This window comes from Athene noctua, chromosome 14 (genome assembly GCF_965140245.1).
Source record: "Athene noctua chromosome 14, bAthNoc1.hap1.1, whole genome shotgun sequence".
Lineage (NCBI taxonomy): Eukaryota > Metazoa > Chordata > Aves > Strigiformes > Strigidae > Athene > Athene noctua.
Genome location: NC_134050.1, coordinates 6,335,320 through 6,362,967, shown reverse-complemented (window position 1 = coordinate 6,362,967; position 27,648 = coordinate 6,335,320). Strand labels below are relative to the sequence as shown.

The 27,648-nt window shown below is 36.2% G+C and overlaps 1 protein-coding gene across 1 annotated transcript in view; it reads left to right on the top strand.

The window, feature by feature from the left end:
• Positions 1-18,202, top strand: part of LUZP2 (leucine zipper protein 2) — a 202,989-nt gene extending 184,787 nt beyond the window's left edge. Inside the window, exons 10-12 of the mRNA XM_074918195.1 lie at positions 4,009-4,095; positions 16,815-16,892; positions 17,565-18,202. Coding sequence (XP_074774296.1) covers positions 4,009-4,095; positions 16,815-16,892; positions 17,565-17,669 — 270 coding nt within the window. The 3' untranslated portion in view covers positions 17,670-18,202. The remainder of the gene's footprint in view (positions 1-4,008; positions 4,096-16,814; positions 16,893-17,564) is intronic.
• Positions 18,203-27,648: the final 9,446 nt, after the last annotated feature.

Sequence of the window (27,648 nt, the reverse complement as noted above, 5' to 3'; positions counted from 1 at the left end):
GCAAGTCTTTGCTGTAGGTAGTTTTTAAATATTTGTAGATTGGGCCGTTGAAGCTTTCAGTAGCAAAAAAAATGTATTTCTGGGCCAACTCCAATGATTTCTGCATTTAAAGTTTATCAAAGCAGGCTATGAATATGCATGTCAGGACATTGCCCGTCATTAGAGAAAAAGCATCATGGATTACTCTCTTATAACTGGTTGGTTTGGGTTTTTTTCTTTAGTCCTTGTTATCATGAACTTGCACTGTGCCAGAAATTGCTTAGTTTGTTTGCTTAGCTTCAAAATGCTGTGCAATCTTCATGTTAGGTCAATATGAGTATCCTTAAATATTTTTTTTTTATGGTGGAAATTGAATATCACTAGGAACCCTTACTGTGGAAACAAGTAATCTGTGACAGCCTAAGCAACAGGAAATAAATGCATTGATGAAACCCATATTTGTGTTGGCAGGTCATCTGGCAAGCAGCCCTGTCAGTAGCACTCTGGCATCTCACGTGAACAAACCAACCCTGACTAAAAAATAAAGAGTTGTGCAGTCATCCCAAGAAGCCATGTAGAAAGAAGAAAGATCTGATAAGATTATTTCTAATATAAGAAAGAATTGAACTACATATCAAAGTCAAAAAACCCTTTGAAAGACAGAAATTCAGTTGACCTAACTTTGCAGTTTTATTTAGTAGTTAAGATGAAGATATTATAATAACAGTGCATGCTTTGAGATGAAAATTTGTTGATATTAGAAATGAAAAATACATAAAGCATAACTGAAGGAAATTTCAAAGGTATAAAGCAGAATTAGGTTCTGTCATTTATTCCAGTGCAGACTTTGGAAGAGAATTCAAAGAAATAATGAGCTTGGCTTGCTTCTCTGTCAGAAGTATTCTGCAAGTTCTTCTACAAGCAAAGAACACACCAACAGAGTCTTTTTTCATCTGCAGGCGTAGACCTTAATGCATTGTAAACAATTTTATTTATTTCAGATATCTGAAATGCAAAGCTTGGGATTTAGTCAAGCTGGTAAGGTCTCACCAGGAAGATGCTGTAATTTCTAAATTATTTCTAAAAGATAAAAGGGTTGATGATCCTTGAAAAAAATGTTCATGTGCAAAACGCTGCCTTGAATAGCTTTGAGGAGGGTTCAGAAAGCTTTAAGCAAATTGGGAAGGAGTTCAGAAACTGTTTCCAAACCGTTTCACTCTGAAATACTTCATGGCATTTGTATTAGGTAAGCTGTCAGTCTAGTAAATAGGCCTCATTCAGATAATAGCATATTCAGGGTTTATGAGGAGAGATTATTTTTAATAACAAAGGATTTTGTTTGCAAAGTCTACCTCAAAGACTCCCACATCATCAGCAAGCAGATCAGCCTTCAAAAATACTCATTTTGATTTTTTTTTTTCCCCCCCCATGTTAGTCTTGGTCTCAAACTATTATAGGTTAAAAGCACGTACGTAAGGTGCAAGAAAGCCCTGTGACATTCTGGCCACAAGGACCTGGCAAGACACCTTCTTGCCCTCTGTTCTGCTGTCCTTCTTTGGCTGCTGGGAGAAGTGTGGTTGTTTTTTAAACTGGAACTCAAGACGTGCAGATCCGCGTCAGTTTAGGATATCAATATGAAAAACAGTTGGGGATGATGGTTGTGCAGTAGCTGAGGGGATGTGATGTTTATCGATTAGAAAGCAGCCAGGGAATGAAGCAGACCTGTCACTGCTCCCTGGCTTGGCGGGTGTCTGAGCAGTGAAGCTGTGGCAAGTCAGTTTTAAAGGCTGTTATATAATCTGATCCTACCGGTTACAGCAATCTTACCAAAATTGAAACACCTTGAAAAATCTTATATTGTGGTTTGGAAGAAAAAAGAATAAAAAGACTTCTAGGATACAATATTGTACTTGACTATTTTCAATATTAAAGAGGATGAGAATTGACAATTTTACTGTTTTCTGCTTTCTTAGAGGTAGGAAATGCTGTAAACATTTGAAAATATGGCACTGGGCAAGTCCTTTAATGATGATAGCCTCACCTAAATATCCTAAACCTCCCCTTGTTCTGTAGAAATGAGTACAACATGCTGAGAAATCGGATATGTATGCTGCATGTATAATTTGCTAAGGTCAAATCTTGACCAGGAATCGAATTCTGAAAGTAGAGACACTATGCACAGACGTTTATTCTCCTGAATTAAGAAGCCTTAAAGCTGGCTTGTTTTCCTGGCATCCCATGTGGATTTAATGGTTCAAGTAGTCAAATAAGGTGAATGTGTGTAGTATCTATCATTCACTGTACGTGTGCCTCTCTTATTCTATGGGAAGAAATTTAGATTTTCAGAACTGTAATAATTCTTTCAGTCCAAAGAGGCAAATCACTGAATACAGCTATGAAATGGCAAAAAGGTAACTTATATTGATCTTTTCAGTTTGTTCACCTCCTCATCACTTTTTCCACTAGTCAACTGCTCTATAAAACTAATAATTCCTCACTGAAGAGCTGTGAAACAGAGACTATATTGCCAACAGTAACCTGCAATTTTTATTTTCTTTTCCTGTTGATCATTTTTGAAAACCTTGTATTCATTAGTAATTCAGTGCAGTGTTAAGTGTCCTGAGGAAAGGATGGTTCAAGCTTTCAGAACTGGTGTCTGAAGTTCTAACTTTTCATTGCAGAGAAATTAGTTTGATTTGTTCCCCGTCCCCATTCCTCTGAAGAGTTTCTAGATGCTTGCAGACAATTTGATGGAAACCAGCTCCCTAAGGATAGTTACAGACTCTTTATGATCTGAAACTTAAGACAAAAAGAGAGGCTCATCAATTCTATTTTAAATTTTTATTATTTTCAGGAATGATATTGTATCAGAATAAGACTGCATTTCCTTTTGCGTTGGGGGGTGTGTTTGGGCTTCAGGTTTTGTTTGTTTTTCAGCAGAGGTATATCTTGCACAGTTTAAATTCATTCCATGAATTTCAGTGGTCTTTGAATTAGATGCTGGAATATGAATGCTTTTTGAACAAATAATGCTGCAGAACTAAGAATAACAAGATAGTGGTCATAGCAATCATCTTATGACTATCAGCGAATTATGATTCATCCAGTTGTTCTAGTTACTTTATGTCTCAGGAGAGTAGGCTGTTGTGATGCACAAGCAGTGATACATATGTCAGGGTATCCAGTTAATTTAGCAGTATATTTTCCAGATTTTATGGATCATTTCGTTTTGAAATAATTCCTTGTGAAGCTGTCAAGGTAAATTAAAAAAATACTGAGGTGTAAATATAGTGCAAGCTTGTGTAAAAAAAAGCATTGCCTATTCTTCCTGTGTGTGGCTCTTGGAATCTTTAAAAGTTACAGGAAATACAGAAAAACAGTCTAAAACAGACAGTGTTTCAGTGGAAGACAATTCACTGCTTATATAAACTGATAGCCTGGGTTGTAGAGCAGCTCCCCCATATAGCAGTCTGGTTTGAGTGTGCAGAAGGAACTGAGAGGCACAAAATGGAACATGTTTTGCCAAGCTCACCATGATGTGAAGTCCCATCTGGGAGGCTGTGGACAGCTGAAGTAAGCTAAAGCAGTTCATAAACAGCTTCAACTCAGTGTCTGAATCTTTCACAGAATTCACAAGAGCCAGAGAAATAAGAGTTCTGAAAATGCTTTTTTTTTTTTTTTTCCCTTCTTCACCCCACCCCATCCAAATGTTTGCACAAAAGAAAATGTAATTTAACCTGTACTTCCATTATGATTTTAGTAACACCTTGATGTCATCAGTTTTCAGATAGAAAGTCTTGATTAGTTATATGGAAGTAATTCTTTACAAGCAAGTGCTTTAATGAGAATGTATATTCAAACCCTCCCTTTATAAAATTTTCTGAAAATGAAGACTACATTAGTTAACAGTTTGCAATATCTGATCTCTTGGTTTTATGTTGTTATCCTGTTTTTTCAAATGTGACTTATTTGAAATTCTATCTATATTAATGGCTTATTTTATTTTCTTTTTTTATTTCCTATGTCCAGCAAAATGCCTCAGCAGAGAAAGAGAATCTTCACGTGGCCTCAGGCAAGGAAGAAAACCAGAGCATCCAGGAGTGCAATTCTCAAGATGTAAGAAAGCCAGCTCACCTAGAAACCAGGGTCTAATCTAGATTGTATTGAAACATTAATGCCTTAGACGATTATTCTTGTGATTTACTTTTCCTAGACAAGCTGGTACATGTATTTTATAAGCCCGCTATATTCTACACTAAAGTGCTGAGGAGCAAATGCTCTTCACTGTCAGTCTATGCAGGTATACGCTCTGGGTTTCTTGTAAAGACTACTGAATAGAACTTACAGAGCTGTTACAGGAAAAGCAGCAGAGGAAAAGATGTGATTTGATGTTTAACTGTCTCAAGAATGGGTTTGTTCCAGCCTGAAGAGCTGCTGCATTACAGTGAGATGCAGAACCTTGTTTACATATTGTTTCCCCTAATAATCAGGCACAGTTGTCACAGATGCTTCATTTGATAAAACAAAACCTTCCAGGAGATGTAAGAGGTGACAGCGTTAAAGTTGAAAGTATATAATTTTGTCCACTGCCAGCGTAGGAAAGCTGCAAGCTGTGTTTTTCTGATGACATGTCTGACAGAAAGCTGAATCTGCTGCTGTTACTGAGGCAAAACTCATTCAAACAGCATGGTGGGAGCTGTTACCAGAAATCCCAAATGCTTCTATTAAGGGCTGCAATTATTATGGTACAAATAAAACAGAAAAAAAAAAAAAAAAAACAGAAAGAGAGACAAAATTTGTTGAGAGAGTGTATTGTCTGCTCAGTAGTCCAAAAACTATAGTGCTACCTTGATGAATTTGCAGGTGAAACAGACTCCAGCAGGAAAAAGTCTCTCACAACTGCTTTTGAATGAACTGCTGGCCACATTACCTGCCTCCAGATAGACTCCTGGGGAGGTAACCGGGTGCCTTCCTGTTAGCGAGCACAGCAGTGTGTAGCAATATGAAGAAAAGTTTGGAAAACAAATCTCAGATAATGCAGTATCCAACAAATTGGAAAGATCTGAATATATTATCCATTCATTACAACCAGTTTTATTCATTATCAATTACAAGTAACTTCCCCTCTGACTCAATCTCTAGAGTAGGGCAGAGAGAAGGAAAAATTGTGTATCCGGGAGAAGAGTCTAATTTGCTGTTGTGCACCTTTCTTAATGTCTAAAGATGAAGGAAACTTCGTTTCTTACTAATAAAAATCAAAGGAGGAGAAAAAAGAATAAGATATAAAACTCTGAAGTTGAAGTGAACTCCATTTAGATTATGACTGGAGATTGGCAACCCCCTGGCAAAGTTACGGAAAGTTCAATGGAATACAGGTTACTTTAGGTAGAGGCTGAATTTATTGAGGCTGAATATTTGTAGAAAGAGGTTCACGCAACTCTTTTTTTTACAGAAGTGAATACATTAAAGCAGGGAGCAAAAAGCAGTGTTAAAGCAATTCACAAGTCAAGAGAATATTTAATTTCTGTATCAAGTAATGCGATGGAAGACACCTAAAAGATGTACTTTTCCATAAAATCAAGGAGTTAGTTATTTTGATTAAAGTGTGGTGGTGTCTTTTTGTGCTTCTAACAGCTAGTATTTTGTTTTCCTGGTTGTTCAAGTTGAAACTTTTTTTCTTTCTCCTACATGCACTGTCCGTCTGACCATGGACTGCATGGGACACAATAACAGTGTAGATGATAACAACAGGCTAGCAACCTCTTCCCACCTTCTATTATTTTTTTTTTTTTTTGGTCATATATTAACAAATACATATTTTTTTAGAGACAAGGAAGAATTCGTATTAATTAATTTGTAAAATGAACTGAAAATGCCTCTTTCCACAATTAACCCTCCTATGATGACTTTAGAGATAGCACCTTAAATCCTGACAGAACTAGAATATGCCTTTAGTCAGCACAGTATGCTGCTTGGTATGAAAAATTTGTCTGAGAAAGCAAAAGACTCCGACTGAAGTTAGAAGACTTGAGGAGTCAAACTATTTTTCATAATTGAAATGAAATTAAAATCTAACCTTGTTCCCTGCCTTTGTCTAAGTAGCACTGTAATTCAAAGAAAAAGAAATTAGCCCGTATCTCTAAATTTGAGTAATAGGATGAAGTTTTATATCATTTAATCTCTCAATTATCATATTTTAATACCAATTCTGTATTCTATGGGACTCACATTTCCTTTAAATTTTAAATCTTTAAGGTTTGTTAAATCTGTATTTGACAAAACCTCCTGTATGGAGGAAAAAAGTAGTAAAATTAGGGAAAGCATAGCATAGGGCTATTGAAATTCACCGTACCTTGCGAGATAATGTTCCTTACTGGAAAATGAAGCTGGCAATAGTTTTATCAGTGTTATCTTGCTTTTGAAGATGTTGCTGCTAGAAATCCATTTTCCAACTGGAAATCGTGTATATTATGGAGTTTACATGGTGGCATTCTGTTCACATTTAAAAGAACCCCCGGTCTAGGATTCCCACTAATACACAGAAAGGTGTCTGTGAAATTCCAGTGTGCTCTGCTTGCAGTGTCTGTTGAAGGAATGGCTTTGAGAGCCAAGTTACAAAACAGATTATTAGGACAACCACCCCTACACCAAGCAGCCAAGTCATATACAGTGTGGTATTTATGCCAATTAGAAGCAGAATCTCCAGTGTAATTAAAAACTTACAGATAGAGGAAGACAGGTTCTCTTTACATTAAGTGGGACTTTTAAGGTGTTGGGTTTTTTTATTATTTATTTCCAAGTTCAATTGGAAATAAAAATTGGTGGGTTTGTTTTTTGTTAATACAAATCCAACTGACTGGTATGATTCCAAGAGAATTCCAGGAGTGAGTTCTTTGTGCTGGTAGCTGCAGGGCAGTACCCAGCTGGGAGCTGTACTGGGGTGCAGCAACCTGCATAGTGCACCAGCATGGCCTCTGGTTCTGTCCTCAAAAAGAAAGGTGATGTACAAATGTAGCTCAGGTAATACACAATACACATAATATTTTAGAGAAATACTTATTTTCAAGTTGTGGCTGCACTCAAAGTACTGGGTTTTCTTACCAGATGGACATTAAGTAATTATTTTCTCTGAGAATTTTCTCCATTTCTATGTTGCCATCCCCACACCAACCTAGGAAGTTTTTTTGAGAAATCCATCCTCCCTCCCAGGATTCTGCACTTGAATTTTCAAAAAAGTCTCAGTTGGAGCCTGTCATGAGAGAATAAAACATCCCAGTTTGTCAGAATCCCCTGATTTCACTTTGAATACCACACAAACTTAATTATGACAATAATGGCAAAGTTTTCTTGTAAAGCCAAGGGTCGATTAAAGAAAGGCAGTAAATTTTTCAAAGAGAACTAAGGCATTATAATATATTTTTCACAATTGTTCCACTATTTTACAAATCTAAGGACCTACCTTGACCACATGCTATCCTGTGGGTTGAATAAAGTAGTTTTCCTGGTTGTTCAAGTTGAAACCTTTTTTCTTCCTCCTACACTCACTGTCCATCTGAACACGGACTGCATGGGACACAATTACAGTGCAGATGATGACAATGGGTTAGCAACCTCTTCCCAACTTTTATTACTACCTTTTTTTGTCTTATGTTAACAAATACTTTTTTTTTTTTGAGACAAGGAAGAATTCAAATTAATTAATTTGAGAAATGAACTAAAAATCTCGCTTTCCACAATTAACCCTCATATGACTTTAGAGATACTGCCTTAAATCCTCAAAGAACTAGAATTAGTTTATTTTCCTAGAGGGTCATATTACTTCAATAGTACAAAGCTGTGATTTGTACCTGTGAACAATATCACATCGAGAAAATTTCAGACTTGGGAATACTTTAGAGTTTTTCTCACAATTTTATCATTTGGTTGTGTGTGTTTTTATCAGAAGTTTTTGCAGCTGCTAAACTCCCAGTGAGGGAAGTATAGGCTGGATGACAGGTTCTCCTGTGCCATTTGTGTAAGAAAAATAAATGAAGGTTGAGGGTATGATAAAAGACCAGGACCTTAATGAATATGCTTAAAACTAAAATGGTGCTTGGAAACTTAATATTTCATCGACACTTTGTAAAGTTCCTGTGATTGTCTCTCTGATAAACAAAATATGATTTATGTTGTGGAAGAATTACTGTAGTAAATAGTGACTAGAATAGAACATGCAATGTTTCAGTTGTTAAGGCAAAAAATAAAAGGAGATAGTTACTGATCTCAACCAATGTTTTCTAGTCTGTATGACTAAGCTTCCCTCTCTCTGTCTTAAATTTGTAATCCTACTGCAATTTCTTCATTATTGTTTTATGAATGTTTATAATGATTACTGTAGTTTACATTGAAATTAATACAAATGAAGATTTGTTTCCAAATTGTATACAGGCAGGCCAAATTCTATTAGCTGATTTTGAAACTAGATACAGCTGATACCTTCCCTGTCATGAAATTTGACATGGGGTCTGTAGTAACCAGTAGTAGACAGACTATCCTGCAATACAACATCTTGATTAGTTCAAATAATCTGAAATTTATCAAAGACCAAAAAAATCTTAACTTCAGTTTTCTTCTAAAAGATTCTATTATTTAGATGATGATCATTATGATGATGATGATGATTATTATTATTTTATTAGAGGAATGTAGTCAATGCTATTTTTCCTTAGTCTTGTCCGGAGGACTTTTCCCTGTGACTGGCTCCTGAAAGTCTCTGTGCAGAACCAGAGTTCTACAGAGCTCCTTACTCTATATCATTTCCCATTTCCCTCTTCCCAAAAGTTTTATGGGAGCTTTTTTGGATTCTGTACCAGAATGTACCTTCTCCCTTTTTCATATCAAATAATTCTTACGTGTGTAGCGTGTCATTTAAAACCACCCATTCGGTAGTGCTAAAACATCAAACAATTTATAAAGTGATTCTTTGTTTTCTGTTCTCATCTTAGATTAGTTGCTCTTTGTCCTTCTAGAGTCTTTTCTGATAAATAAAAGTGATAGTGCTTTTATTTACTGCCTTAATTTCCTGCAGTAAACAAACACTGCATGTTCATTAATCATTCAGTGACAAAGGACACTTGAGTATCGGAGCCAAACTTGTACATGTTTCTAAGCAACCACAACATTTTGCCTCTTTTTTTCCCTATAAGTTTCAACTGCTGAGGTTTGATCACATTGTACTCTCCCATTGCTTTCCCAAGGGAGTAATGAGATAAAAAAAGAAACCATTAGAACAAAATTTCAATGTAATAAAATTCTTAAAGTGAATTCAGTAATTCTGTTCCCTAAGTGAGGACTGTGAAAGTCTCAAGAAGTTGCATCATCTTAGTTTAACCATCCACTCAGTACTGTGCTCTAAAATAGGAGGAGGATATGAAAATCTGCAGAGGTGTCTTATGGAAACATTCTTCACTACATCTTGCTCCATATCTTTCGTCTAAATAGTGGGGCTGAAAGGAGATTGAAACACAGATCTCTAATAAATTAATGAGTGAATCTGATAAAACATGTCCTTGAATAAACTGTGGACTTGACTTGGCTAATGACGACTAAGATACCTAGCTTGTCAGTTGACTTGACCGTGCCATCCTTTTCTCGCGGTACCTGGTTTAATTTCTTTGGAACTAGCTCAGTACTCTCTCCTCCATCACACTCTACAAATGTCCTGCATATCTGCTTTAGTGCCCACTGAAGCCAAAAGAAGGTTTGTAGTGATGCAAAGGAATGCTGAAGCTGCAATGTTTGGTCTACTAAATCTAGCAGTGGCAGAACTATTTTTGAACTGTAGAAGCTAGCTGAATATAATATCACTTATTTAAACTTCTTGATTTCCTGTCCACTTGTGATATATTGGATGATTAGTTGAGCAGTAAAGCCAGTTCTTATTTGCTGCCTTGGTGCAGTGGAATACGTTTCTAGTTACATTGTTCAGCAGCTTGTGGGTCAAATTGCATAGTTTAACAGCTGAATTTTAACTGGCTTTTTGAAAATTCTTTTTAAATGAAGATGCACACTTGGGTGAGCCACCTTTATAATTTATATATCCACCTATGAACCTCCCCAGCTCTGCTGTATAATTCACTAGGTGAACTGAATACCGTAACTTCTGAAATTTTGCATACTATACTGATCAAGCTGCATATTTTATAACCAGAATTCCATGCAAAAATACTTTGTTAATCAAACTGCACACTAAATTGGTAAAGGCGGCACAGTATTGCAAGATCTATGGCCACCTCAATTTTTCTACCTTGTTAAATTTCTCACTTAGTGTTCTCAATATTTTTTTCCTCTTATATATACAAAATATATTGCTTAAAGCAAAATGCACTTGTATGAAAATTTTATTTTACAAATGCAAATAGGTCATTAATGTGTTTCTTAAAGTTTGTGTAAAGCAAATAACAAGCATTCAACATTGCTAAATTTGGTCTGTTTCTCTGCCGTGTAGAGGAAAATCACAAGACGACTCCTGTTGTGCTTAGCCATAAAAATTTTGAATATTGGCCAACCTAAATTTAAAGGAGATGTTAAGAAAAAGCTGTGCAATTTGGCAGGAGGTAATAAGAGTGAAAACAGTGAAATGGCTTGCCCAACTGTCAAATATTTAAATAAAATTTTCCAGCATTTCTTTTTCCTGATGCCTTTTCCTTGGGAAAGGTTTAGCTTTCACTGCTTGGAATTCTGACTGGTGTGTGTTAGAGCTTTTAAAGTTCAAACATTAGATCCCTCTTGATGTTTTATGATAAAAACACAACATATGTAATTTCATGAATATAATGTTTATCTTACAAAGATGCCCGTAATTACAAAATATATGGCAAACATACTGTAAATACCAGTCAGAACAACTTAATGGCAAGGTAAAGAATGTTTCCACACATAAAATTTAGAGTTTATTCTATAAGATTAATTCTTTCATGGGTGAAATTCTGGGATCTATCACTAATGGTTAGGTTAAACACATTAAATTATTACAATTTTTATTAAAATAAGGAAATGTTAGGGAAGAGGGGGATAAAAGAGGAGGTAGGACTCTAAGCTTCAAAGAAATGCGTCTTTCTGTCTTGTTTCGCTGCTCTGAGTCATAAAACTGCTTCAAGGACTAGTCATCATTTGCTTAATAACCATATACTTGGATAAATACTGGCTGTGATTGTAAGTATTGAAGATTTTCTTCCTGAATTTAGAAAAAGGAGGTTGCTTGTGTGGGCACATGCTGATGAAACTAAGACACAATGTATGTGATTGAGAGGCTTTAGGAATGGAAGTAAACATCAATAGCAGAATCCCTCTTCATCTCTGATGAACCTATAAATGTGGCAGTTGCAGTTAAAGCTTTAATAAATGTTAAGCTTAGCTGGGTGAGGAAAACAATGAAATGGTCCGACTGCTGCTTCCAACCTGGTGAGGTAAGTAATGTTTGTGGCCCATGAATAGAGCAAATATTAACTGAACCTCCAAAACATCAGTTTGAAGTATAATGAGAAATTGGAGAATTGAGAATTTAGTGTTAAATGTATTTAGCTTGCATTGTGTGTGAAGTGCCTGTACGCCACGTGGGGTTTGGCGTATTTGGAATGGCAGTAGTGTGTTGATGTAAGAAACATGGGATTGTGCTTCTGAATGGGGCTGAGAGCGAGTCTGCCATCCCATTCCCTTTGAAACTGCCACCTTCAGTCTCCTTCAAGGAAGGCAGAAGAAAGCACAGAATGTAGTTACGGATGAACTGCCTGTTTTGTTTGTGCCTGAAGTGCCAGGGAATAGACTTTGGTAATGAAGTTAGAATTTTAGATTATTGTTAGCTTTTTTTTGCTGTTGTTTTCATTAAATGAGTATACTGAAGTATTTCTATCATGATCTTGTATTAAAAGATATCTTTTCACCATGCTAACAGTAATTTGCAATCCTGTTAATGTTGCAGCATTTTGCTCATCACTATTTTTCAGCTAGACCAAAGCATGCATGTAGAATGATCTATTCCTCCCTTTATAGCTTCCCAGGTATTTAGTCTTGTCCGCCTCCACCATGTACTCTGCCATTTCATCTGCATTCATTATCCACCTGCCACTTGATCTGCCTTCTTTATCCGCTTGTCACTTCAGGCACAAACAAGAAAATAACCAACGTTATTATGTTGTATTATTATGTTGACCCTAGAGCCACATACTACTCTTCTGAATCTCTGAAAAGACATTAGCTACGGGACAAGGGGCAGTCATTTATGAGGTGCCTTCATTTTCCCCTGGATATTAGAAATTTGTCTGGTTTTTTAAAATTTTTTGCTATGTAGCTTAAGAGCCTGACTGAACTTCTCTGGAAGCGCTAAGAGGGACAGGCAAGAAACGGTTTCATATCCATTCCAAACTTTAAATCATTGCACTGAGGTTGAGAGATGAGACTGCGTTGCCTGCCGAGTTCCCTGGGACTTGCTCGGATGGTGACGGAGCAGTAGTGCCTGCTCCCTGCCCTCCCATGAAGCCAGCACAGACGTAAAACTTACGTGTGACCAGTAGAGATGATGTGCAGACAAAACTCTCACCTGCTGTGCAATCTTCCCACTCCTCTCCATACAGCTTTCTGCACGACAGCGGGGGGAAACAGTCCGTAATGTGAAATGTCGTGTTACACCTGGCATGAACACCAGAACATCCTTGAAGTACTGCTGACAAGATTTTAAATTACAACCTGTTTTGGTATGATGGTGCAAGAGGAGTCAGTGGAGTTGCATTAAACTAACCAGACTGACTTGAGACCTTTTTTTTCCTGGGACTTACTGACTTAGTTTTATTTTACTTTCTGAACATTGTTTCTACTTGCATGGTTTTAGTCCTTTCTTATAGTCTTGGCATTTTATTAACTTTCCCAGTAATAATCTTTCTTAAAAAATACTAATTTTCTGGAAGAACAACAACTGATCTTCTCTGACGGAAACGGGGAACTCTGCTTTTTGCCCAGGTGTATGTATCTCTGTACAAGCGTACGCTGAGGGGGGCATCACTTTGTCCCAGGGTTCCTCCTCCTTGGTGGTGCAAGGACTGAGGCGACTTAGGAGGGCTAAGGGTGTGCTCTGCTCTATTCCATGGTGTTCGAGGGTTTGTGCGTGAGCTGGAAATGTAACTCTCCTGCGTAGAGGCTTTCTGAGTTGGCACCTTGCCCTTCCTCTCCCCTTCGTGACCCTCCCATCTCAAGCAGGGCAGCTGGCATACCTGCTCCTGTGGGAGAAGCACACAGGTATGAATTTGCTCTCGTCTCCATGATCTGCTGAAATCTTGATTCAAAGCTTGCCAAAACCCCAGTATCTCTTCCAACAGGCACTTCTAAAATCTCATTTTCGTAAAGCAGAAAAACTACACTGACAACATTTCAACCCCTTTATTTTCCAAAAGCAATTATTTTTGCTTTTTGCTTCCATGTTTGCTTTTTGCTTTCCACTTTCCACCATGACAAGCTATCGTTCTGTATTTTTGTAATTAGTCTACCTCTCACAGGAGAGAATCTGACAGACACTTGCACAGAAAAGCAAACAAAACAATCTTTCCGCCACTTGGTATAGAGGAAACTAGAAAAAGAAAAAAAGTTATATTTGGCTTTTTTTGTCTGCGTGTCACTTATGGCTCTGAAAAGTTTTATATATATTAAAAATATATAATATTTATATATTTTATATAAATATATATTAAAATATATATTTTTTATCTATATAAATTTATATTTATATTATTTGAGGTGGTCTTTAGCTGAGGGAAAGGGGGGTGAGTGTGTTTGTATATTTATGTGTTTGTATATACATATACCTGCATATAAATATACACATACCTGTGTGTGTATATGTATATAGAACCAAATAATACACAGAGGCCTGTGTGTATAAATATATATGCATGTGTTTGTATATATGCATGAGGGGGTATAGGTATGGGATTCAGTTTAGGTTGTGTTAAGCCCAGTTTAGATTTATATCAGGTGATCCTGCTATACCCATCTGTCTCAACTTTAGGGACTGAACTGACTTAAAGCCAAGAGCCGGAGGGTGCGTAGAGCTCATCCACAGTGACTGGTTATAATTCTAGCTATTGAACCGCTGTTGACTGATGGCATATTGAAAGTTATCGCTGCTGTTTGATCTGTAATTTATTTCTTAAGGATATTCAAGGTTTCACTAGGACAAGGAATCAATAACGAATGCTTTGCGCTTTAACAACATAAAGACATAGGAGTTGCTTTCTTTAGAAAAACGTCCCATTCTACTTTCTCCAACAGTGATCCATATGGTGTGTTACTGAAAAGAAAACAACTGAATGAAATACTACAGACATAAATCTTCACTGCTGTTTTCCTACCAAGATGGCCTTTGTTATCTGGTCTATGAAAACCCTATGAAAGATTAGTCACTTACAAAGCATTGTTTTTAACATTAGCTTTTATTTTCCTAAGGCAACGGGCAACCTTTTATTTTTTTTTAAATCTTCTGTATATGTCTTAAATGGCTGACCTATATTTATGTTAATGTCAATGAATTTTTTTGATTCCTATCCCCTATATATTGTCTTGGTGAAATAGGTTACTTGAATTTTTTTAAGTACGTACAGTTAGAATAAATTATGGATTTGCAAATGATCTTGTATTTCATTAACATTATTTCTGTCCTCATTACACAACCTGGAATGCTGTTCCTTTTTGATCTGTAACATCTTTTGTCCTCAAGCTGCTCACTTATAAGACTCTGAAACCCTCAATTTTTTCTAAACGTGACTAAGCTGAAAACATTTTTTTAAATCTGTCTCACTAGTAAATATATTAAATACAGGTTCTCCCAGGACCACACTTACAAGCTTCTGAAATATTAAAATTTTATTTAAAATACCTATTCTTTGTCATCTCACTTAGTCTTTATCTAGAAAACACCTATTATTTAATTATTTTCATAAAAGGAAGAGTAGGTGCTTTATCAACAGATTTTTATTTTTTTTTATCAGTACCACCCTGATTATTCCTTATAATGTAATATTAATCCAACTGTTATTTGCTATTGTGTATAGTGGGAAAAATTTGATAAATAGTCCCCACCATCAGTCACTTTAATTGCACCATCTCAGAGGCTCACTTCAGTAGCTTAAACATGACTAAAGCCCCCCCAAAGTACTATAAAATCCTTGGCAGTACCACCGTCTCTCTAGAAGCTTTCAGGAGGGAGGCAGCCATCTCCTCTCCAAGTAGTTTTCTTAATAACATGTTTCGTTTTCCTGTTCACACCTGTTCATAGATCAACTTTGTTACAGGCAAGGGACTGTCAGAATTTCTCAAGTGCAAAAAATTAATGAATTTTCTTCCCCCTTGTCAGTATCTTACTTTTTAATTAACTCCAAGCTAATGTCATTTCTACTGAAAGGATATTTATAAAATTTCTTGATATTTAATTTGCATGTGAGTGTGTTTATTTTCAGTGTTCTCTGCAGAGAGAGGTAATTTTTATTGTGTCCCGATTTAAGGCGCTATAGGATGAATTCAGATTGACTTGCCATTTTCTTAAGAGAGTCTGTCCAAAAAAATGCCTCAAAACATTACCATTTAGAGAATTTTTTCTCTTTTTGTTCATGATTCCATTGCCCTCCTAGACACAAATAGCTTATTCTCTCCTAGACTGATGTTATCAACTATAATAAAAAAAAAAAAAAAAAAAAAAAAAAGTTGCAGAAATATCAGTAAACCTTGTCATGGATGCTATTGGGAGTTCCTTGTTGCATTTGCATACCTATGAGTAAAACTCATGTCCATGTGCTTATGATTCTTTGACTGTTTTTCGATAGTATGTTAGATTATATCAGATGTGTAAAAAATACTCTGTCTAGGCTTGACTTAGCTTCAAAAATTTTCAAGGGTTTATGCTAGGCAGGAAGCATTTCGGAGGAGGAGATATGTTAAAATTTAAGATAAACAAAATTACTGTTATGTTGGAAAGAGTCGATGACTTAAACAAAAAACCCCACGTATTTTCACTGCATTTAAATATATCAGTTTTAATAGCAAAACAAGTAGAGAAATTCCAATGTGAAAACATTTTAAAGTAATGACCAAAGATTATCAATATTTTACTGTATTTTATATTTTAATTTCTTTGCCTATGGCATCATTAATCCCACTCCTGAAGGGACTTTAATTTAATTAGAGCAGAATTTTCAGTGCTGGGTAAATCTCTACTTGAAACTCATAACATGAGATATCTTTGGTTCAAAAATCTGCTGTGTAATTAATTTTATTTACGCTGTTCAACTCTCTTTTCCCTGATATTCAAAAGCATATTGGCAAAGAAAATTACATTATTGCTGGAATAAAACGACAGCAATGAATCTAAAAAGCTTTTCTGTACCTTGAGAGTCATCTGACTTCCTCATGCAGGGAATTATACATATCCCCACTCAGGGATTATTATACCTCAGAGATCGAGCAGTTCAGACAAGAGAATAGGAATAGAGGAGTCCTAACTGTAATGCTGCTTTTCATCTGTTTGTTACTATTTCCTCACCCATAACAGGCATTTATAATTACTTACCTGTTCCATGGGACCACTGTGGGAATAAACTTCACGATTTGTGATGAGATTTAAAAATAAAGGAAAAAAGCAAGGCTATTAAAGGGATGATGGGAATATGGGATTCACTTCATTATGAAAACTTTCTTTTGTTCCATTTTGTTGACTAGGCTAAAAAAAAAACCCATTGGTTTTGGTTTTTTTTTTTAGGAAAATCAATATTTTAGGAAAAGTACAAAGTCGTTCTCTCTGACATTTGTATTGACAGGTTGGCAAGACGTGTTTGGGGAATCGCAATAATTCAACACCTCGTTTGAAGATGACAGAAACAGAGACAAGTTTTCAGGTATTCCATTTCTGAGAAATTCTCAGATTTTTATTAAAAGGTCTTGTAAAGCATGCAATTGCTTGGACTGTATTTATGCCTTTGACGCTAATGCTTTTGAGACAGAACTGTTTTTTCAGTTCAGACTTTGATTGTACCTGATTGATTCATCTGTTCAAAATGGCTTCTGGTTGTTAACAATGTGCAAAACTATTTAATACTTGAAGAACTGAGGTATCCTTGATGTCACATGACTTAATTGACGTGATGCCCACAGTACTGGGAACAGGAGAAGGGAGAGATTTCCAAAATAATTACATATCTGCAATTATGTGAACTTGTATTCAGCCACGTTACCAAAGAAAAGTCTTAAACAGGTTAAACACCTGAGGTCTTCATTTAGTAGACCAAAAAGGTGAAAATTACCATGACTGTAGAGCAGCGTCAGACTTGATTTTGCACTGTCAAAGACAGTTAAGTCTGCTTTCTTCAGTAGAGTTCAGAATCCTTTCCTAGACAGTTGATAAATCTCACATTCTGTTACAGTAGTTTCAGTCTGATACATCAGATTAACAGAAATGTAGCTCTGTGTGCACTATTGCCACAGATTTTTAACGTGCTTTTTTACTTTGCTTGTGTATGTGCATCTCGTGTACGCAGTGCTTACACTGGTGCTATTTTCATCTTCAACAGAAGTTGCACAGCCCACCGTGGACTAAACCTGAAGATAAAAAATCACCTGAAAGGAATGAGAAAAAATTTGAAGAGTCTGTTAGTACAAAAGAAAAAAAACTCTAAGCACTACTAATCTACATTAGAAATGCCCATCACTTGCTTCCATCTTCATATTCTTTTTAGTCCAGAGGCATGAAATGTACCGGGTTTCTAAAGCATGCATTTTTCACTATTTTATGAATGTTTGTAAATTAGTCTAGAATAGACCAATTAGTACCTTCCAGCAATAATCCAAAATGGATGTTTGAAAAAATGCTTTGTAATACAGTCCAGTTTTCGAACTCTTGTTCTACCCGATCGGTAATTGCATACTATAAATTAGTTTCTTTGTAAACAACACCTATTCTTAAGTATTTTCTCAGTCTATTCTATTTCCTGTACCTTTATGGCAAATTAGGTCTTAAATCAAGTTAAGAATTAAGGGGCAGTTAACGTGGGGAAAAAAGTATCTGTGTAAACATAGTTGAAGTACAATAGAACTCATAAGAGCAACTGTAAAAACCCAACGGTGGGGGTCCATGTATACTTAGCTTTCAGTAGTACCATTTGAAATCTGCTTACTTAAACAATAAAAGATGTTTGTTTGGTTGGGTTTTTTTTTCTAACTGCTATTAAAACTAGTCCGTTTTTGAGTGCTGAAGCATTGACAGAAATGCAGAGTTAAGGAGATGGAGTGAGTCATGGTTTTTAGGATTCAAGCAAAAATTTTTGCAGCTGGAACTGAGTTGAAATGTCAGTTCCAGCCCTTATATTTGTGCTGATCTCAACAGGATAAATACACTTTAAATGGTAAAACCTCATTTTGTCCACTACAGATGGGCTTTGGTCCCTCCAGCAGAGAGGAGCGTTTTGGGTGGGGTAAGCTCTGTGACTCCAGGCGTTCTTCCAGTTTCTCATGGGTCACATACTCTATGACAAGAAAACAAAAAGGAAGGGAGGACAAAGAAGAGAACATGCTTGTGCTTCTTCCTGTCTATGTCATTGTTGGTCGAATTTAGGAATTCACATGCCTTATCTTGCTGAGACGCAAATCATTCCAGAACTCCAGCGCCTCAGGAACAGTTAGTTGCCTGACGCAATGCTGTTAGGCTTTCCTCTTGCATGAAGAGTTTTAAGCAGTTTTAACTTGTAAACTCCCACCTTCCTCATACTCTATGCACATCAGCACATTACAACTCTTACTAGATCAAAAGTGGGTTACTTACAGTAGTTTGCTTTTCCTTGCTTTCGAATCAGTTTTAAAAGCAAATCGACAAATCTGTTATTTCATTTAGTGGTGCTCTCTGCTTCAGTTTTAGCTTTTAAGATTTTACCTATCCTTCAGCAGTCTCATCCAATAGCTGTCTGTTCTGAATCATTTTTCACCCTGATGTCTCGTATATGCTTCTGTACTTGAAGGTAAATACTGCAGAATGGTAGGTTTCTCTGCCTGGAGAAATTACAACAATTTTAAAAAGAAAAGAAACTCACGAGCTGACCAAAAGATGGCAAAGTACTGCTCAACAAAGTTGCGCTGCTATCAAAGAAAAGATTATCCATCTTGAGTGTCAAAAGTAATGAAATCCTGACCAAAGAAATAATCAGAAAAGATACGTGGCTTTTCACATCGCATCCTAAAATAAATTATCATCAAATCGTACCCATGAAATACTGAATTTGTTTCAGGCAAATGCGGGCCACACAGCAGACGTTTGCTGCATTTCAGTTAGACCCACAACAAACCTGGCTGGAGAAAGTCTGCTGTATTTCAGAATTTCCAGTGAGCAAGAGACTTGTGATCCTGTCATATCTACAGCGAATGCTAATTTCCAGTTATGTCAAAACCACCATGTCTTGCATATGACACACCTTAACTGGAATATCTGAGGTATATGGACTGCAAAGGTCACTGGAACTGTTTCGGTCATCTGTCCTGCGAAGACCTGGATCTTCACCTGTGTGCCCCTGAGGACTGAGGTAAGCTCTCCTGCCTGGCATTCGTTTCACCTTTCTAAAGAATTCAGCAGTGCTGACAGCACATCTACTGTTGTTATAACTGCTTATTACTGCTGTGTCAAGGATGGCTTGGGGTTGGTGCCACCAACATGAGAAAACTGTAACTTATAAATCAGTAAAAATCTAGCTTGCTTTTTTTTTTTTTTTTTTTTTTTTTTTTTGTAACATAGATGAAACCATGAATGGTTGAGCAGGCCTGTGCTGTCTGGGAATGGGCACTGAATAATTAATAAATCTATTTACCATCAGAAAAAAACCACAAAATATAGTGTGGGTGGGGTATTGTGAAGTTATTTTTTCTTTTGTTTTGTTTCCAGAAGGTTTATTGTTGGAATCTTTCCTCTAGCTATGGGATCATGGTCTGGGGCGTAAGCGCATGCAAGTGTGCTTTTATTTTTTGTATGTCCCTTTGCCTAGGTGGAGGTGAAGATCAGGTGAGACAGAACTGAATAGAGTCATGTTGGTGGGGAGAATTAATCCTCTTGCTTTGATTAAAACTGTAGAAATGTCTAGTCTGAGGATCACTTGACTACCCTCAGATGCGACATTGATTGCTGCTCATTTTCAGTGTGATTAACAGTTTCAGTTCTTGACGATGATGACTGAGAAAATCCCTGCTTACCTTCGTACATATTATTTTTAGAATAATCCACGTAATGATATGGAATTACGAAAAGTAATGATGGATAAATTAATCTTTTATCTGTATATGATTAGGTATATCTGATGTATTTTGTAGGTATGGCTTAACAAATATAGCTGTTCTGAGCATTCTAGTCTTGTACCAGGAGGTTGGTACATATCTGAAGTGAAATCTAGCCTTGATGGTTGTATCTCAGAGAACAGTTCAAAAACACATCAATATCTTTTCAGTTTGAGAGGAAACTTGTTTTCAATTTATACCTGGAATAAAAGAAAAAAATATTTTAGAGGTTATTGGAATGTAGAAGAGTTCATATGGTAAGAGTCAAGGATTTTAGAAAGAAAGAAAAAAAAAAACCTCTCACAATAATACTTCCAAGCATTAACATCACTTGTCACTAGCAAAGTTGTGTATATTTTCCCTCAGTGGATCAATAACCACTCTTTCATTCCAGCCGTGAGTGTGAGTCGTTTCACATCCCAGTGCTGGGATGAAGCTAAACAGACTTTGCTATTTCCTCTGAAGTTACTCAGCATTATAAGGAACATGGTCATAAAGGAACTTCAGTTTATACAATTTAAGTCACAGTCACACTTACTTGGTCTCTCTAAAATACTCTAAAGCCCTTTATGATCAGGTTCAGAGAGAACCGTGTCACTGGGTCTGTTTCCATGGGCGGACTCATCGTGCCACAGAGCAGCACATTTCAAGAAAATGTTTTGTAATTTTCTGCAGTTGCCTGGCAACCAGGTCATGGACCGTATCCCTCTCTTTGCAAATAAGGATTACACATAACAAGGCAAAATGCTTTCCTGTTAGATATTCCAAAGTTTAGCAATTAAAAGCAGTTTAATTTCCAGTTTAAGAGCAGGCCAAACGTATTCTCTTTTGTAAGAGATTGAGATGAATTTTAGACTTTCTCAAACTTTAAACTTCCATTTCAGTTTTTTCTTTTGCATAATTGACTTCTCTAAGTGAATCTCCCTTTCTTTCCACCTGTATCTATGTGCATATGTATTTGTAAGCGTACATGCATATTATATGTATGTATATGCATACATTTACATGTAAATATCCATATACATATATGAGTGTGTATGTAAATTACAAATTCTGGTGTCAAATTTCATCCATGGTGAGATTTTATTTTGCATTATAAAACTTGTAACTAAGAGGTGTTCGTTTTACCAAAATTACAAAGATCAAGGCAATGACTAGTTACAAAAATAGAACACTAAATTCCTCTAATTTTCTTGTTGAAAGGGTATAAAAATGTTTAAGCCTATTTATGTTTAAAATGTGTCATTTTCTGCAGTACAACATGGTAGATCATCGTTCTTGAGTTGCATTAGCTTGATTTCTGTTGCAATCATCAGGATGCATAAAAATAAGTCTTGGTGCTTCGCTGCTTAAGAATTAAGTGAAATCGAGCCCATTGTTGCCTTCTCATACTGAATTTAATATACGTAGGGTGGTTTTCATTCTGTTGTACAGTAACCTGTGACGTTTGTGAATTTTTTGAGAAAGAAAAAAGAAGAAAGAATATGAAATATTTGCATATTTTCTTTGCTTATTGATAAAATAAATTGAATTTGATTTCTTAAAGGGAAGCTCCAGAAATAGGTGGATTTCTGGAAAAATCTCAAACCAGTTAATAGTAGCTAGAAATACCTATTTTATTTGTCTTTTATGTATTTTGAGCATTCTTTTTTCTATATATGTTGACAAGGTGTCTATAAGAAAGCTTCATGTGTTGGCTCCGCTTAAAACTGCAAAAGAAAACGAAATCCTGATGAAAATAGATAGCAAAGTCTGCATTTGCAATCTTACTTGGGAGTTACCCATTTTATTTTACTTTTAGTGTTTATTTTTAAAGTTGACCAAGCAATCACATCCAGTTGACACGCTTGGGATTAAATATATATTAAAATGCACAGCTATGCAAGATTTATTTAAATGAATACTTAAAAAAATAGCAAACAAACCTTAAACATTAGCCATACCCAGAGACCACTAATTTGTTCTTCCAAAATATTCTTTATCGTGCTGAGTCAAGACTATACAAATTAAATCACATATGTAAATTATCAGAGCAACAAAACTTTCCAAATTTTTTTTTCTTAAATTTCTGCAAGTTATTTTTGAGTGCAGTAATTTTGGAGATTTACTTCAATGCTTTCACCTTGAATTGCACAGTGAAACAACAGCGTCCCAAAATTCTTCATGAACTGATACAGAATAAGGCAGATAATGAGAATTTTATTTTTCCACAGCACATTCAACCTCATACTATAGCAATGATGTAGTGATGTCTTTGTACTTTATCATGATTAATAGTTCAATTTTATAGATTCGCATACTGTAGTTAACACTAATTGCAAGAGATTAGAATTATGTATTTGGTACCTTGTGACCAAGCTATGTTGAACTAAATTAAAGTAAACAAAAGTGAAATCATTGTCAGAAATGGATGTAGCGGTTGTGTGGCAGCGGGGGAGAGAACACTTCTGATTATGTACACATACAGGACACATCACAGACAGAAGAAACCATAGACCAAAATTAGCAAACCCAACAGTTCAGTCTGTATTTAAGTACCAACATAAACTGTGGGTGCTAGCATCTCCTAAATGCATGCATTTACATCAGCCCTGCTCAGAGAGGAGCTTAAGATGTATCTGCCTGCATCCTTTCCTTAATAGTACAGGCAAAAATCCAGGTTTTGTTACAAATGGTCAACAAGAAGCCTTTTAACTGCAGAAAATCACATCCCACGAATAAGACACAATGAGAAAGAGTTTGAGAATACGTGTGTCTGATGCCGCTGTGTCTTCTCCTTTGCACTTGTCCTCAGCCCATCACTTTTCCATCAGCGTGTGGGCAGAGTGGAAATCTGGACAGTCCTCTTCAGCTCACCCGGAAAAAAGTCTTCAATCATTGAGGAGCCATGCTGAGGGCTGCTCTCCGTGCCGTGCAGCAGCTTCTCCTCCCTGCAGACCAACTGCAAACTCACTAGCTTGCTCTTTCTCCTCTTTCTCCCAGCTAGCACTACTGAAGCTTCGCCAAGCTCCTTTCTCCTTTAGGAAAATGAGGGCAGCCTTGATTTCAGTAAATTGTTTTAACTCTGCATAATCTAGAGTAGCATCATAAATGGTGAACACAGACAAAATCTCCTTTGGTGGACTTTGATCCCACCAGCCACTGATTTCTGTGCCACTGTAAATTTTCCAGTCTTGCAGATGCAGCAAAAACCCCCCCCAACAACATACTTGTGACAAAATGTATATCCTTGACATGTTTCCAGTCATTACTAAGGTACAGAACTGAAAGGTCATTAGAATGTTTTTATTTATTTTTGAGTCTGGGGAAAAAAAAAAAAAGTCAGTTTTCCTGGAGCTTCCACTGAACATAAGTTAAATTGTTTTGGCTGAAATTAAAGGAAAGGTTGTACCTGGGGTAGAAGTCCAAAATGGAAATAGCAATTCAAATAGTTAAGGCTAGGAGCTTCTGAAAACAGGGCCTTATCATTGGAAGTGTTGAATGCTCCTTAAATGGGCGGTTCTTCCACTCCAAGGCGATTAAATTAATACTAGTTCTGCTGTTTTTATTCAGACGGTCCTGCCAGTTCACTGGTGCACCTGAAAACAGATGAGCAATGTTCTGGATATCATGTTGCACACAGGTGTATATGTGTGCATGTTGCAAACATATTACCTTGCTCTAGACAATGCTCAAGTGGAGCGTGTTTAATTAGAACTATATCATCGTTAGAAAATACATGGAGACCTGGATATTTGTCATGTGTATGTATCGCTTTGTAGCTGTAACTTAATAGGAATGCTTTTGATTAATGCAGTGACAAGAAAATAATATTGTGGCATATCGAGAAACACTTGGTTAAACATCTGTTTTCATCACGTATTGACCTGTAGTATAAAGTGGTGTAACATTCAGAAGAATTTCGTTTTGTGCATCAGATAATATCCTCTCACTTTCTTCTTCCCATCTTTCTGTCTTTTCTACTGTCAACCTGTCGGCTGAAGTGTCGGTTTCAAGGATTATGTTGCTATTAAATCCTGCTACAGTAGGTGCTAACACAATACAGTGGTCACGTCCCATTGACAAAAGACATTTTCTGCAGGTACGTTTATTCATATTCCTCAGGTCACTGAACATGGACAAGTGAGTTGGCACAGACAGTGCTGGAGGAGCATCTGACATCCTGACTGAGGTATCGTGTCAGAAACTATTAGTTGGACCCCGGTGTTATCCCGGGTGCTGTGGCAGGCATACTTCTGAGCAAATGCTGCTGTGGCACTTGTTTTGTAATTAAAGACAACGCTGACCAGAATTGGATGTGGTAAGGAGTAGTTTCTATGTTCTTTTCTATGAAAGCCTTTAAAATTACACCAGCAACTGCCTGTTTCAGAATTGCAAGCCTTGGCAAAGTTAACAAAAAGCGTTCAACACACTTTCTTCAGTCCCATTAAATAAGGAGAACTTATTTACATCTTCCCTGTGATACGGGAAAACATACTGTTTAAAAAGTATTACTGACTTTACTCTTGGTTTTATGGATTCGTAATTCATCGCAGCCTCAGTTGATGTTCAAGCTCGTGATTTTTTGAGAAATGCATTGGACAATATCATCTAAAAGGATAAAAATCTTAAAATGGACCAAAATTAAACAGCGCAAAAAATACCCAAATGAAATCTAGACTTACTGATGTTGAGGCAAGTTGATTACTGATTGAGATGGGACCCCTATAGAGTAAATATTGAAATTCAAGATTGTTTTAGGATCCCTGGGCTAGATTATTTCTTAACCATACAAATTCAGTGAAGCTTCTGGGAACAAACATTCTGTGATGACATGAAGGGAAGTTTATTCTTGTTACTTAATAGATTTTCACTATGAAAAAGAATTTTAAATGTCAGATCACTGTTGTAGCTATTGCGGAACCCCAGGGAAGAAACCAAGAACAATGTTTCCACTCCTTTGAAATTCAACACTGAGATTTTGATTATTTTTTTTATAGAGAAAAATGAGTTAAGATTCATCTAATGGTTGCTAATTAAGATAGCTACTAGACAGAGTGGTAGTTTTTCAAACTGAAAGATAGTTTACAAATCTTTGAATGTTTTTAGTCATGCCCAGAATAAGTTTGTAGCAGCTTAGTCTTAGAGTTTTTCAGAGTTGTAATGAAAATGAAGAAAACTTTTCACAGCAAGCAGTACCTCTAAAGCAAATAGAGTTCATCATGACAGTTATCCCAGATTTGGTGCTATGATACTTTTTTCCCCAGAGAAGATTCTCAAATCGCTGATTTCAGTAGAAACTTCAGGAGGATTTGGATAATTTGGAAGAGCATGTTTCTCTCTCACTTTGGAGAGGAGCCCTCAAGCACTTTTCAAAAACCTTTAGAAAAGAAATTCCCCTGCTTTGTGTGTGTATATGTATATACACACATACACTACATTTCAAAAAGTCGTATCTCATCTCACAAACATTCATGTTAGAGTTACTCCTACGTTACATGTGGGTGAAACTGAGCAAAACTGGACCATATAAATGCAATTTCAAATTATTTTAAAACCCTACTGTGCATATCAATGTGTAACATTAAAAAAATGGAGTTTTTACTGTTGTAGATTAACACACGTATGTTTACAGATTTAGAAAAAACGTTTAAATGTCTTAGATGTTTATATACCTGAATAAGAGAATTCATTGGTTTTGGACATCTGTGTGTACTTGGAACCCTTCCTCATATCTCTTTATTTTTCTTCATGGGTCATCAATGACAGAACAGGATTTCATGGGTGGGTATTTTTCTATGTCTTACTAATACAAGCAGCAGAATTCAAAATCTGAACACGAATTAACTCAAAAATTCATTGTGAATTTGGCAGGTAGAGTTTGTCTCCTGTTAATCGGGTTTCTAATTTATGTTCCTAAATTTAAAACCAAACCAATACGAGATTCCAGCTTTGGCTATAATTCTCTGTTAACTATCATTTCCAAGACAGAATTTGTTAAGTATTGTTGATTAATAGAATTAATTAATGCTCGCAGAATAATCCCTAAACTGACCCCTTTTCCTCTTAATTCCATTATGTCACTAATGAAGGAGACCAAAATTTTGGTAGTTTTAATTAAAAGTGCTTCTTAATCAATGAACCGTGCTAAGCTAAGCAATGGCTTTACAGCTCTGATTACATTTGTGATTGCTAAGAATAAAACATACATTACTTCTGTAAAGTTAACACACTCAAATATATGGGGTTTAGCTGTGATAAAGTGACCCATTTCTTAGGTTATTCACATGCAGAGTGAAGCTATGATGTTATCTGAGCAAAGTCTTAACACCTTAAAAAATTCTTGTGGTGTCACTGCTCTGTGGATGTGACAGACAAAGGCTCACTGCAAGTAATGAAATTATATTGCTTTTACCTTTTCCAGTGTAGATGGGATGACTGCCTCCTGTAAGAAATTCCCACATGGCCTAATGTTCAGCTAAATTTAGTGGTGCCAGCTGGGTCTTGTTCTCAGGGTATAATAACCTTAATATCATAGCACTGTCTTTGATGGGGCAAATGGTACTGCATCAGAAATTAATTTTCATTGCCAGTCCTTGGTGCACATAGGACAACTCCATATTATAAAGGCTTTTGAAATAAGCCCGATTTTTTATTTTGTATGTTGCTCTGCATTTGCATCTCGCAATACCCTGATGGTGCTTTCTTATGCCTTTCCGCCCTTCTCATCTCCTGACGGACCTAAGTGATCAAAAAGGACAATGAAGCTGGATTTATTTCATGCATAATATGTAAGATTTAATTTCTTATTATTCCTGAATCAGAACATAATGTATTTGTTGGAAATAATGCAGTCAGTGCTCTTTAAAACTGCCCAGTGATTGATACGTCTGTCTTGTTCCTTTCCTCATTTCATTCTCCCTCTTTCAAATACCATTTTAACTAGGAAAAAAAAGTGCTAAAAAAAAAAAAAAAAAAAAAAAAAAGAAATTAACGTCCTCCAGGAAACGTACTAGTTTGAATTATTGTGTAGAGAAAAACAATTCACTAACTCAGAAAAGCCTGCCAGAGCAAAACCAAAAAAATGGCTGAGGAAAACTTTATTTTCCTGGGTTTGCAAAACTTACACAGATCCAGATTTTAATTGCTGAATAAAGAATAGTAAGGGAATGAAGATGTAGACAGTGACTCAGTGTTCCTATTTTTTTAACAACTGAAATGCAAAATAGTAAATTTTGATTCATTTGTGGAGTTGTTTTGCTTTTTATTTTCATAACTGACAGCAAGGAAAAATAATTTAGATAGTGACTTTTGAGAAAAAGTATTTTGTCAATTGATACAGGTCTACTCCTTGTAGCATGCAGC